The 12,072-nt window shown below is 33.7% G+C and overlaps 2 protein-coding genes across 4 annotated transcripts in view; one reads left to right on the top strand and one right to left on the bottom strand.

The window, feature by feature from the left end:
* Positions 1 to 8,998, top strand: part of LOC127731661 (uncharacterized) — a 46,097-nt gene extending 37,099 nt beyond the window's left edge. Inside the window, exons 7-9 of the mRNA XM_052240429.1 lie at positions 1,454 to 1,614; positions 4,455 to 4,555; positions 5,221 to 8,998. Coding sequence (XP_052096389.1) covers positions 1,454 to 1,614; positions 4,455 to 4,555; positions 5,221 to 5,867 — 909 coding nt within the window. The 3' untranslated portion in view covers positions 5,868 to 8,998. The remainder of the gene's footprint in view (positions 1 to 1,453; positions 1,615 to 4,454; positions 4,556 to 5,220) is intronic.
* Positions 1 to 12,072, bottom strand: part of LOC127731659 (tight junction protein ZO-1-like) — a 611,031-nt gene that overhangs the window by 445,172 nt on the left and 153,787 nt on the right. The gene's annotated exons all lie outside the window — the stretch shown is intronic.

Here is a 12,072-nt window from a genome sequence, read left to right as displayed (position 1 = left end):
CAAAACTACCCAAATATTCCACCTATTGACAAAGATACAGCTATGCGTAGGAACTATTTTAAACAAAATATGTACTACTTTCTGACCGGGCCTGAATTAGTGGTTCTATACCTAAAGTAGAGTACCAAAATTTTAGTAAATTGTGTTAATGGCGAAAATAAAGTAAGAGTATCAAAAGGTTAGTTAATCATGATAATGACGCCAATAAAGTTAAGTACCAAAAGTTAGTTGATCAAGCTAATGACGCAAATAAAGTAGAGTATCAAAAGGTTAGTTAATCGTGTTGAAATAGAGCACCAAAAAGTATGTTTATTGTGTACTAGTAAATGACGCAAATAAAATAGAGTATCAACATGTTAGTTAATCATGCTAATGACGCAAATAAAGTAGAGTTTCAAAAGGTCAGTTAATCATATTAATGACGCAATGAAAATAGAGCTTAAAAAGGTTAGTTTATCATGAAATGACACAAATAGAATAGAGTATCGAAAGGTTAGTTAATTATGTTAATGACGCCAATAAAAAAGATTACCAACAAGTCAATTAATATATTAATCATGTTAATGACGCATATACAGTAGAGTATCAACAGGTTAGTTTATCATGTTAATGACGCAATTAAAGTAGAACCAAAAGGTGAGTCAGTCATGGTAATGACGCAAATAAAGGGATGTTTATCATCTTAAAAACGGTATTGTATATTGCATTGTTTAAAATGAGGAGTATTAAAAGCTTAGTTTAAGGATGTTTGCTTGTTTTTAACTTATATAATATATGATATTTGAAATTCTCTGGTTTTATCAATTCGGTGCTATTAAAAGTTTTGCCCGCTAACCCCTACTTTTCTTTTTATCGCTTAATAAAATATAGTTTGAAAAGTCATTTTTGTAAATCTTATGAAATCCTTGTTATTTTTTCATAGTTTATAAAAGAAAAAAGGTGCCAATGTTAAATATATGAAAAATCTAGAGAGAATCATTTCCCGCCAAATGTTCAATGGCTTCTATCTACAATAAACAAGCTCACGTATCTTGCATTTTTTTTCTTCCTCAATTTATGACCTATCAATTTATAACAGTCATTTAACAATTTTTTTTATTTTTAATCAGAGTCGCAAACATCCTTAAAGTAGTATCGAGCGTTAAAAAGATTATAAAGTAGAATGTCCTTTTTCTGTTCTGTTATTTCAAGATATAATTTGGTTGAAATTAAGGGGAGCTTACTCCGTAATTTGCTATCATAAACCAAAAGTTATCTTAGAGATTTCTCGAATTACCAGATACGCAGAATCGACAGACTACCATTTATGAGTGTAACTTTAAAATAGGATGGTTGGGTCGGCGGTTTTTTTTCGGCCATGTTTTGATATTCTCCTTATTGCATGATTCTTACATACACTGGTACTTCACTATGATTTCTTATACCATGTATACAGATGTACAATATTTTACAGGTAGGGACTTATCCTTTAGATGGTTCAACCATTGACCTCGATGTGAACAAAATAGTAGAACCGGAAAGAATAGATCTGCCGTCTGTCTGTCCAAACGAGAAGGCGTGTAGTATGTGTAAAACAACTGAAACTGGTTCGACGCCATCGCCTGCTCTTGTCAGGTAAATAACATCAGCAAGTGTATCGACCCCAGTTTTTGGTGGAGTTCCTGTTACTCATTCTTTAGTTTTTAGCTCTCGTCGTAAACTATTTCAAAAATCTTCTCCTCTGAAACTACTGGGCCAAATACCTTCAAACTTTAACTAAATGTTCCTTAGGTATCTAGTTTATAAATTGTATCCGAAGTTTTGATCCATCGACAAACATGGCCGCCATGGCTAAAAATAGAACATAGGGGTCAAATGCAGTTTTTGGCTTATATCTCAAAAACTAAAGCTTTTAGAGCAAATCTGACATGAGGTAAAATTGTTCAATTGGTCAAGATCTATCAGCTCTGAAATTTTCAGACGAATCGAACAACCCATTGTTGGGTTGCTGCCACCGAATTGGTAGTTTTAACAAAATTTTGCAGTTTTTTGTTATTATTTTGAATATTATTATAGATATATATAAACTGTAAGCAGCAATAATGTACAGCAAAGTAAGATCTACAAAAAAGTTAAATGACCATAATTGTCAATTGACCTCTTAAGGAGTTATTGCCCTTTAAAGACAATTTTACACAATTTGTTCATCAAGTTTGCTAACATTTAAAAATCTTCTCCTCTGAAATACAGGTGAGCGATTCAGGCTCTTGAGAGCCTCTTGTTTATGTTGTGTGTTGTGTACTGTTGTTTGTATGTTGGTCTTTTCCTTTTTAGTCATGGCGTTGTCAGTTCATTTTCGACTTGTGAGTTTGGATGTCACTTTGGTATCTCTTGCCTCTCTTGTAATACTACAAAGATATGGAAAGAGAGGTCTTCATTTGTAGGACTAACATCCATGGCGGGTTCCAGATCTATGGCAAATTTCAAATCTATGGTAAATATGACGTCATGCATCCCAAATCTATGGCAGATATTTTAGAATCCAAATATATGGCAATTTTTCTACGTTCCTAATCTATGGCGGATTTCTAGTTTCCAATTTTATGGCAGATTTTCTGTAAATGGAGGACAGGTCAATACATATCTGACCAATTACTTATTTAAACAAGTGGCTGATTTCTCAATCAATCTTAATTTTTCCAACAGTACAGTAATTCGACATAAAATTTAAATATTTAAAATATAGCTGAAGATGATGTAGGTAGTTATTAGAAATCTATGAATTTTTTTTTTTTAGTTTTCAAGTCTCAAGAAAGATTATTTGCTACAATAGTATAGGTAGTCGCTGTGGAGTGATTTATTTTATTACCACTGAGATCGATTGATACCTCCTTGAAGAGATATTTTTTATGTGGAGTGGCTAAGTCGTTACTTTTTTTGTACAAATGCCAGTAGAATTTGAATTGTAAAAATAGTTTTCTAAATATGTTTGTACCATTCTATCATTTTTGCTGATCCCCATGTATGATTTTTTTCTTTTGACTTGCAAATGAAGAGTACTTTTGCATAGTCCCTCCAAAACGCTTCTGGATTTGGATCCTTGGAAATAAGTTGGCCTATTTTTCTCTCCGATAATTTTTATAAAAAAAAACTGTCTTCTGGAATGGTATTCTAATCTATGTGTTATGCCATCGTTAACGGTTTCATATTTTATAGTTTACCCGTTACCTCGAAAAATTAGGCAATTGCAAAATCTGCCATAGATTTGGAGAAAACAAAAAACTGCCATAGATTTATAAATGATTTGTATTGCGTTTGTGACGTCATATTTGCCATAGATTTGAAATCTGCCATAGGTGTGGAACCCACCATAGATTTGAGTCCTACATATTTATTATAGAACTCTTTTTTATTTCATTTTCTCTTCCTTTTTTTTCTTGGCCGATTTTTCTCTATTCTGTTAAACCCATCCATACTTTCATTCTATAAGTCACATGATAACGTACCATCGTCTGCTTGTGTCCGACATGAAATATATACAATACGATAGGTCACATGACAATCCCATCGTCTGCTAGTGTCAGACATGAAATGTATACCATACGATAGGTCACATGATATTGGTTCATCGTCTGATAGTGTCAGACATGAAATGTATACAATACGATAGGTCACATGATATTGGTTCATCGTCAGTAAATACTGTTATCAGTGCATGAAACGAAATGAAATTACATAGGTCACGTGTTTAATTTTTCAAGATATTGGATATTGATTTGTCTGGTCTTTGCTGATTAAAAGTGTAAACTTGGACAGACTTGAAAGTGTTTTTATCCTATTCAGCTTGAACAGACTTTAAAGTGTCCTTGTCATAATCAACTTGGGTAGGCTTGAAAGTGTTTTTTTCATAATCAAATTGGACAGCCTTGACAGTGTCTTTGTCATAATTGATTTAAACAGACTTGACAGTGTCTTTGTCCATGTCAACTAAGATGACTAACCAGATGTACATTTCGACAATGAATGTCTCTTTATTTTAAAATAATCTCTAATAAAAAATACTGACTAAATGCTTTGGGAATTAAGAATTAACGACAAATATGCTACTTGTTGCGTTTCTCGTCTTTTGAACCTTTTACCATAAAGTGTCATGATTTCTCTAGTCTATATTTTCTGCTTCCAAAACTTATGGTCACGTGGTTATTCCGGATACTCGTGTCATTCTTATATGTTTTCTGCTTTTAAAAGTTTTAGTCACGTGGTAATTCTGAATAACCGTGTCATTCGTACCAATATCGCCATCATCAATTTGTTTGAAAAAAAAATGAAATTTCAAAACAATTTAACATTGACATTTATAGTGCAATATTGAAGATAAGTCTGACGAGCGCCAATGGTGTGTCTGATTTAACGAGAGACTGACGTACCAGTCATAAACCAGACATATTTAATGATTCTTACTACATATTTTACAGTGAGGAAGATGGCGGTACTGTTATAGCATTAGGAGTTGTAGTTGGGATCTTAGTGTTGATTCTATTGGTTGTCATGGTATTGTGTTATCGCAAAATTAAAGGTAAGGTTTATCTTAGCGACTATATAACAAATGTTTCCGGTGTATTAAGGAGGTTTTTTTCTTTCATTTGGTTCTAGGATTTATTTGCCATGTAAGTTGTTTTTGAAAATAAATAGAGAATATCATATGGCTTTTTTCAATATCACATCCGTATCAACCCGAGACACCAATATGATCCCAAGAGCTCTGCTCGAGGAATTATATTAGTTGAGGGTTGATACGGTGTGTGATATTAAAAAAGCCATATCATATACACTTTATTATATACCCCAAGTAGATGTTTTTCACGCGACTGATTAGGGGTTTGATAAAGCCTTTGAAACCATGACTGATATCGATATCATCACGGATGGCTGATACAGCACGAATGCCATTGATCGTATTACACATACAATTTATCTGTATTTACTACTAAGTATATAATAAATAAATATTATCCATAAGTTTGATGCTTATTTTGTGAGGTATACGTCCATGAAGTAGCAACCCAAAATGTTTTTCGTTTGTTTGTGTAGGGGTGTTTTATTTTGGTTTTTTTTTTTTCGCTTTTATAGGATGTTGAGTTTTTGCTTTTTATTTAGTATGTCTTTTTGTTGTTGCTGTTAGGGGGTAACTGATTTTATCTACAATTTATTTTCTACCTTAATTATTCCCTTTTATTATAGGAGAAGGGGTGAAGGAAGACTATAACTACCTGAACGTAATTGAGGATCCGAAATATAAACACGTGACAAATGTGACCAATCATAGTCGTGAAGGTCAAAGCAACGGGGCATATTCTAAAGAGGACACCACAACTGATACTATGCGTCCTTCACCACGAAATGCCGAGTCATATCTAAGCCCGAGTAGTTTAACAAGAGATACATATCTCATGCCTTATGCTGAACAATCTAACAAAAGTGATACAGAGCTTAAAAAGGTAGAGCTTGCATATGCCAGTAACTCTGAGCCAGGGAGAGCAGAAATGTCGTATATGAGTGAAACTGAGTTGAAGAATGTTGAAGGATCGAAAGGTATTAGTACAGAGCTGAAACGTGAAATTCAAAGAACTGGTATACCAGCCTTGCCAACTAGGCCGTCAGCCAATACGTTGGAATATCCAGGATCTACTTTGCCATCAGGCAATAATACAGAAACCTCAAATTCAACTCCACCACCACCTTCACATTCTTCCAATGTCCATCATGTTACTCCTGTATCACACACAGTAACACAACAAACATCAAAAGTGCAGGACTCACCACCGCTAGCTCCATCACATACAAGACCTCAGCAGGTAGCAGTTGTGTCAGGTATTCCGAAGACATGAAACGAAATTAGCAGTACATTGAAATGCTGGTTAAAAACTTGAAGTATAATGACATCAATCAATGTTGGTAGTTTTGTGATATATTTTAATACATGTTATACAAGCAATATATAAATAATAACAATTGGAACCCCCCTTTTTTAATGATCAATGACATTACCTGAAAAACCCAAAACCTTATATTTATCTGGTAACTTGAACCCAGCCTAAGTGTGGTATTCAATATGTGGGACAGACGGGACGAGCCTATTACAAAAGAAATCAAGAGCACCTTTACCGCTTTCGAAGACAGAAAAAATTCAAAAGAGTGGATATACCAACATTTAGATAAGCATAATCACAATCTAAAATTTATAAAATTCCAACCACGTGAAACCGTTCAGAAACAACCAGGACAATCACACAAACACTTTGAAAAAATCCGTGAATTTCGCGAACTATTTTGGATAAAAAGACTTCAAACAGCTTATCCTCTCGGTCTCAATGACAATATTGGGACAGGGGAACATATCTAAAACTTCTATCAATGTAATGAATATTGTCGATAAACGGCTAAGAAATAATAGGTCTCATGGTAACCGTAAAAACTGTAGTCTACGTATTAAACATCGTATAAATTATACACTTGCTGATCTGTTATCTATAATAAAAAATAATGGTAGATTATGCAAACTTGGTCGTATACCAATAAGTAAATTATATGATATTTTTCTGGAGTGTGGTAAAATTTCATTTTTCAGCCCGTTGTATGAATACACCCGTATTATTACAGCCTTTTGTCATCACCGGCTGTTTCCTAGTATCGATAAACCTGAAAATCACAAACGGCATTTTTTTAAATTAAAATATACAAATAGAGGTATTGATTTTATTAACTTATCTAGTATATCCAATGACTTTACCATCCATAGCCAAATACCTCCATATTTTGATAATACAGAACCACATATTATTTCGTATTCGTACAAAAAAAACAGTAGAAGTTTGATTTTTGATTATACGTCTGTTACATCAGACGTCAATATAGAAAGAAATGCTCCTTCCACTTGAGACTGTGAAACATCGAGTTTTAGATATGTTCCCTATGGTCATGTCCTTACAGGAGACCTCAACATCGTTGAAAACTTTGAGGTCAACGCTTTTCTAAAGAAAGGACCTAAATATCGTCCTCTATCTATTATATATATTGGAAACAGTGTCGTCAGGCCATTAAAGACGCACTGTCTGCCTACTGTAAAAATTGGTGTAAACGTGAAAAATCTGATAAAAAATCACTAGACAGTTATTTGAATAAAATTATGAATACTGTTGATATTCGTATATCTCATTTTTAAAACAATTCTGAAATTGATAATAGCTAGGGTTCATGATATACCCATTTCTAGAATAAAAAATAAACTCCAAGTACTTGCAAAGCGGTTTGTGTTCGTACCGGCAGACAAAGCAGCCAATAATGTGGTGGTGGTGTGACGCATATACTACACGGAAGTTCTCCAAAACTCAATTCTTCTACATTCAGGTCCTTGCACTCCGCAGAGAGTCAAATTGTAAACAAGCATATCACTGCCACTACCCAGCTTAAAGCCTCTTCCGAACATTTGAAAGTCCCGACTATGTACTGGTTACCTAAATTACACAAACAACCATTTAAATTTTGTTTCATCTCCGCATCTAGTAAGTGTTCTACTACTAATCTGTCAGTGCTTCTAATTACCTCCCTTACTACTATCAAAGAACTTGTAATTAACTTTTGCAATAAAGTTTATGAAAATAATGGTATTAATCATTTTTGGAGTGTAAAATATTCTTTAGAGGTTTTAGATAAAATACGTGCTTTTGATGGTCCCTTTAATTCTGTTTATAGTTATGTTTTTTCTACTCTTTAAACTTCTCTTTCACACAATATTATCAAGAATAAGTTTTCATATTTAATTAAATGGTCTTTTGAAAAATCTCATTGCAAACTCAGTAAAGACACATCATTGTTACATTTGGTTGACACATTCAACAATACTTAACATTATCTTGATGATATTTTTTCGTTAAATAATCCAAAGTTCTTTAGATATACTACCGAAATTTACCCAAAGGAACTTACTTTGAATAAATCTAATATAAACAGCAGTAGTAGTCCTCTTCTAGATTGAGACATTTCAATTTCTAAAGGGAAACTCCATACTAAAATTTACGACAAAAGAGACGATTTTTCATTCCCTATTGTTAATTTTCCTTTTTTAGACGGCGATGTTTGGCTCCATCATACGGTGTTTATATATCCCAACTCGTTCGTTATGCCCGTGTGTGTAGTGATGTCATAGATTTTAACGAACATAATCAATGCATCACTGGTAAATTATTAAGTCAGGGATTTCTTTACCATAAATATACTTAAAACATTTACTAAATTCTTTCATAGATTCAATGATTTGATTAGTAAATTTGGCTGTACCTATAGAAAACTTATTAAAAATGGTATTTCACATCCTAAATTTTGCAGTAATATTGTACTAAAAGCGCAGAAATCACTATATGATCCCTGTAAACTCATCGAACCTTTAAACAAACTTATTAGTAAGGTTATCTTATTGTTGTAATAAGATCTTTGAATATTGTTTACATTGGCACTGACATCGATTTTGTCATCAACAAATTGAAACATAACTAAATTTGTATTCTTTTCGAATGTTTTTTTTTTTTTTTTTTTTTTTTTTTTTGATGTATAAATACACATCTCCGTTTATTTTCTATCCTATTGCCTGTCGATACTTTTATTTTAGCATTGTACAAGTCATGTCTTACACTAAACACTAAATCCCTGGGATGTGTTTTAATTGATTTTAGTCTCAGATGCATGATTTTTTATTATTAATTGTTTTTGGCTTTTAACTAGCTTTCAGTAACCATGGTAACTGCGAGTACTCTCAAATCGTACTTTTAATTTGACCTGTTGACACAATTTGTAATGCATTTTTGTTAATCAATGTTTACTTATTTTGTGTTATATCTCGTCTCACTATTTTAGTATGACGATAAATTTTCACTTGTGTACTCGTACTGTGAACAACTAATTTATTTGTTTTGTAAAAAATATTTTGGTACACCTAACAACAAAATTATCATATTTAAATTTACCTGTGTACGTTATTTTATTTAACGCCATTTTGTCCCAGGTTAGAGTTAAAATTTTGACATTGTTTCATATCTTTTTAGCTAACCTTTCCTTGAAAAGGAAATGTGAACTTTTGCCATCACTTGGCGTTCGTCGTCGTCTGTCGTACGTCCGGAGTAAACTAGTTCAAATATCTTCTCATCTGAAACAACTGAACCAATTCCAACCAAACTTAAGCTGAATAATCCTTAGGGTATCTAGAATAAATTTTGTGTTTTATTTTCTGTTTCCTCAGAAAACATGGCCGCCATTGATAAAAATAGAACATAGGGTAAAATGCAGTTTTTGACTTATATTTAAAAACTAAAGATTTAAAGCAAATCAGACAAGAAGTTAAAGTATTCATTATGTCAAGGTCTACCTGCCCTGAAATTATCAGCCAAATAGGGTATCTGAATTTTAGGCTATTGCCCCTGAATTGATGATTGTAAGGAAATTTCACAATTTTCGGTTATTATCTTGAATATTATTACAGATAAAGATAAACTGTAAACAGCAAAAATGTTCAGCAAAGTAAGATCTACAAATAAGTTTTTCTATGACCAAAATTGTCAATTGACCCCTTAAGGAGTTATTGTCTTTTAAAGACAATTTTTCGCAATTTGTTCATCTAGTTTGCTTACTTTGAAAAATCTTCTCCTTTGAAATACAGGTGAGCGATTCAGGCTCTTGAGAGCCTCTTGTTTATGTTGTGTGTTGTGTACTGTTGTTTGTATGTTGGTCTTTTCCTTTTTAGTCATGGCGTTGTCAGTTCATTTTCGACTTGTGAGTTTGGATGTCACTTTGGTATCTCTTGCCTCTCTTGTAATACTACAAAGATATGGATATGGTTGGAACCCCCCCCCCCCCCCCCCCCAGGGTTAGAATTCATAGAACAGAAAAGGGGCAGTGGCAAATATTTCTTGTATATTTTGAACACAGAGAGAATTACCCCGGCACCCTTTGCAAAAAAAACATTCTTTTTCTTATTTGTGCCTTCGGACTCTATGTTTTGAATTGTAGTTTCACTTTTCATATTCGGTATTTATTCAAATGTAAGCTCCGCGTGGTAAAAATCACGTGATGCAGGAATATAGTATCTTGGAGTTTGGCTATTTCTTTCTTTTCGGGCGGGGACTCCAAGCAAACAACATGCATTGAAGACCCAATGGTGGCCTTCGGCTGTTGTCTGCTCTATGGTCGGGTTGTTGTCTCTTTGACACATTCCCCATTTCTATTCTCAATTTTATGTGTATAACGGCACTGCAGATTTTCGTATTAAATAAAGAAATTTGCCGGTCCGGTACATGAATAGATTGGTTAGACAGCAAGGTTTTAATTTTAATTAATTAGATTGGAAAGCTTAATTCGAGGGTTGAAAATAGAGAGCACAAAAAAAAGGGGGGGGGGGGGGGGGGGGGGGGGGGGTGTTCCACAGGAAATATTTTTATCTTATGAACTCTACATTTGAAAGGTTTATTATTTTTTTTTATTTAATCAAAAAAGAGAAAAACAAATGTGAGACAAATTGTGAATGGTCTTTCTTCCTTTCTCCCGTGGATCCGCCTCTGAAACTAGTCAGCTTGGAATGAGTTAAAACAATGATGAACGAATTATAAAACATGAAAGGGAAACTTTCTGGTATTTATAAATTCATTTGTCATTATACTGTCTAAATTAACTGACTAGAAATATTGAGGAATGACAAACAATATAATAAAATTTATATATATCAGGGAGCTATAAATGAGAAAAAAAACAAAAGAAATAAATACATTTTCAGTTAACTTGGTCTCCAGTTGTTTTATATTAAATACCTTGTATTTTTGTATTCTACAGTGCAAATCAAAGGACAAAAAATATCTGGTAGCAGCAATACAACATGAATATTCGGCGAAATTTTCAACAAACTTTAACAAATTCTATTCAAAAATAATAAATACCTAACAACAAAATAAAATAAAAAATCAGGGCGAATAGGTATTAGGGCGAACAGGTACTAGGACGAACGTGAATCAGGGCGAACGGACCCAGATTCTTCATATTTGCACTGATGTCAATAAGAGGATATTTCACCCGTCCCTCTCCTATCCTAGCACTGATGTCAGAAAGATAATATTTCGATCGTCCCTCTCCTATCATAGCACTGATGTCAGAAAGGGGATATTTCGCACGTCCCTCTCCTATCCTAGCACCGATGTCAGAAAGATGATATATCGCCCTTCCCCCTCTTATCCTTGCACTGATGTCAGAAAGAGAATACGTCGCCATTCCCTCTCTTATCTTTGCACTGATGTCAGAAAGATGATATTTCGCCCATCCTTCTATCCTTGCACTGATGTCAGAATTGAAGACGATATTATACCCTACCCTCTCCTATCCGTGCAATATTAATATTCAACACACATAGGATTTTTTTTTGTTTAAAAACTACTATCACATAGAAAATTTTAAAAATTGCAAAATGCTCCAAACTTTCTATAAATTAACTGAATGATGTGTTGTAGCATATATGTGTATTCACCTGTTTGGAAAATTCAAAATTGCTTCAGTTTAGTGGCAATTGGCGAACGGGGGTGCCATCTGCAATTGCTCACCATTGTAAATCTAGTTCTTTTTGGTATCATATTTATTGTACCAGGACTATCTATTTCATATATAAAATGAAGTAAGAAGATTTGGTATCATCGCCCATATGACAACTATGCTACAGAAACCCAACGACAATTATCCTATAGAGACCACAAGACAACTACCCTACAGAGACCACAAGACAACTATCATACAGAGACCACATGACAACTATCCTACAGAGACCACAAGACAACTATTCTATAAAGACCACATGACAACTATGCTACAGAGACCAAACGACAACTATCCTATAGAGACCACAAGACAGCTATCCTACAGAGACCACAAGACAACTATCCTACAAAGACCCAACGACAACTATCCTATATATAGAGACCACAAGACAACTATCCTACAGAGACCACATGGCAACTATCCTACATAGACCACATGACAACTATCCTATAGAGACCACAAGACAAC

This window comes from Mytilus californianus, unplaced genomic scaffold, assembly GCF_021869535.1.
Source record: "Mytilus californianus isolate M0D057914Y unplaced genomic scaffold, xbMytCali1.0.p SCAF_20, whole genome shotgun sequence".
Lineage (NCBI taxonomy): Eukaryota > Metazoa > Mollusca > Bivalvia > Mytilida > Mytilidae > Mytilus > Mytilus californianus.
The sequence above is the reverse complement of the archived record's forward strand: the minus strand, read 5'-3'. Positions and strand labels throughout refer to the sequence as shown.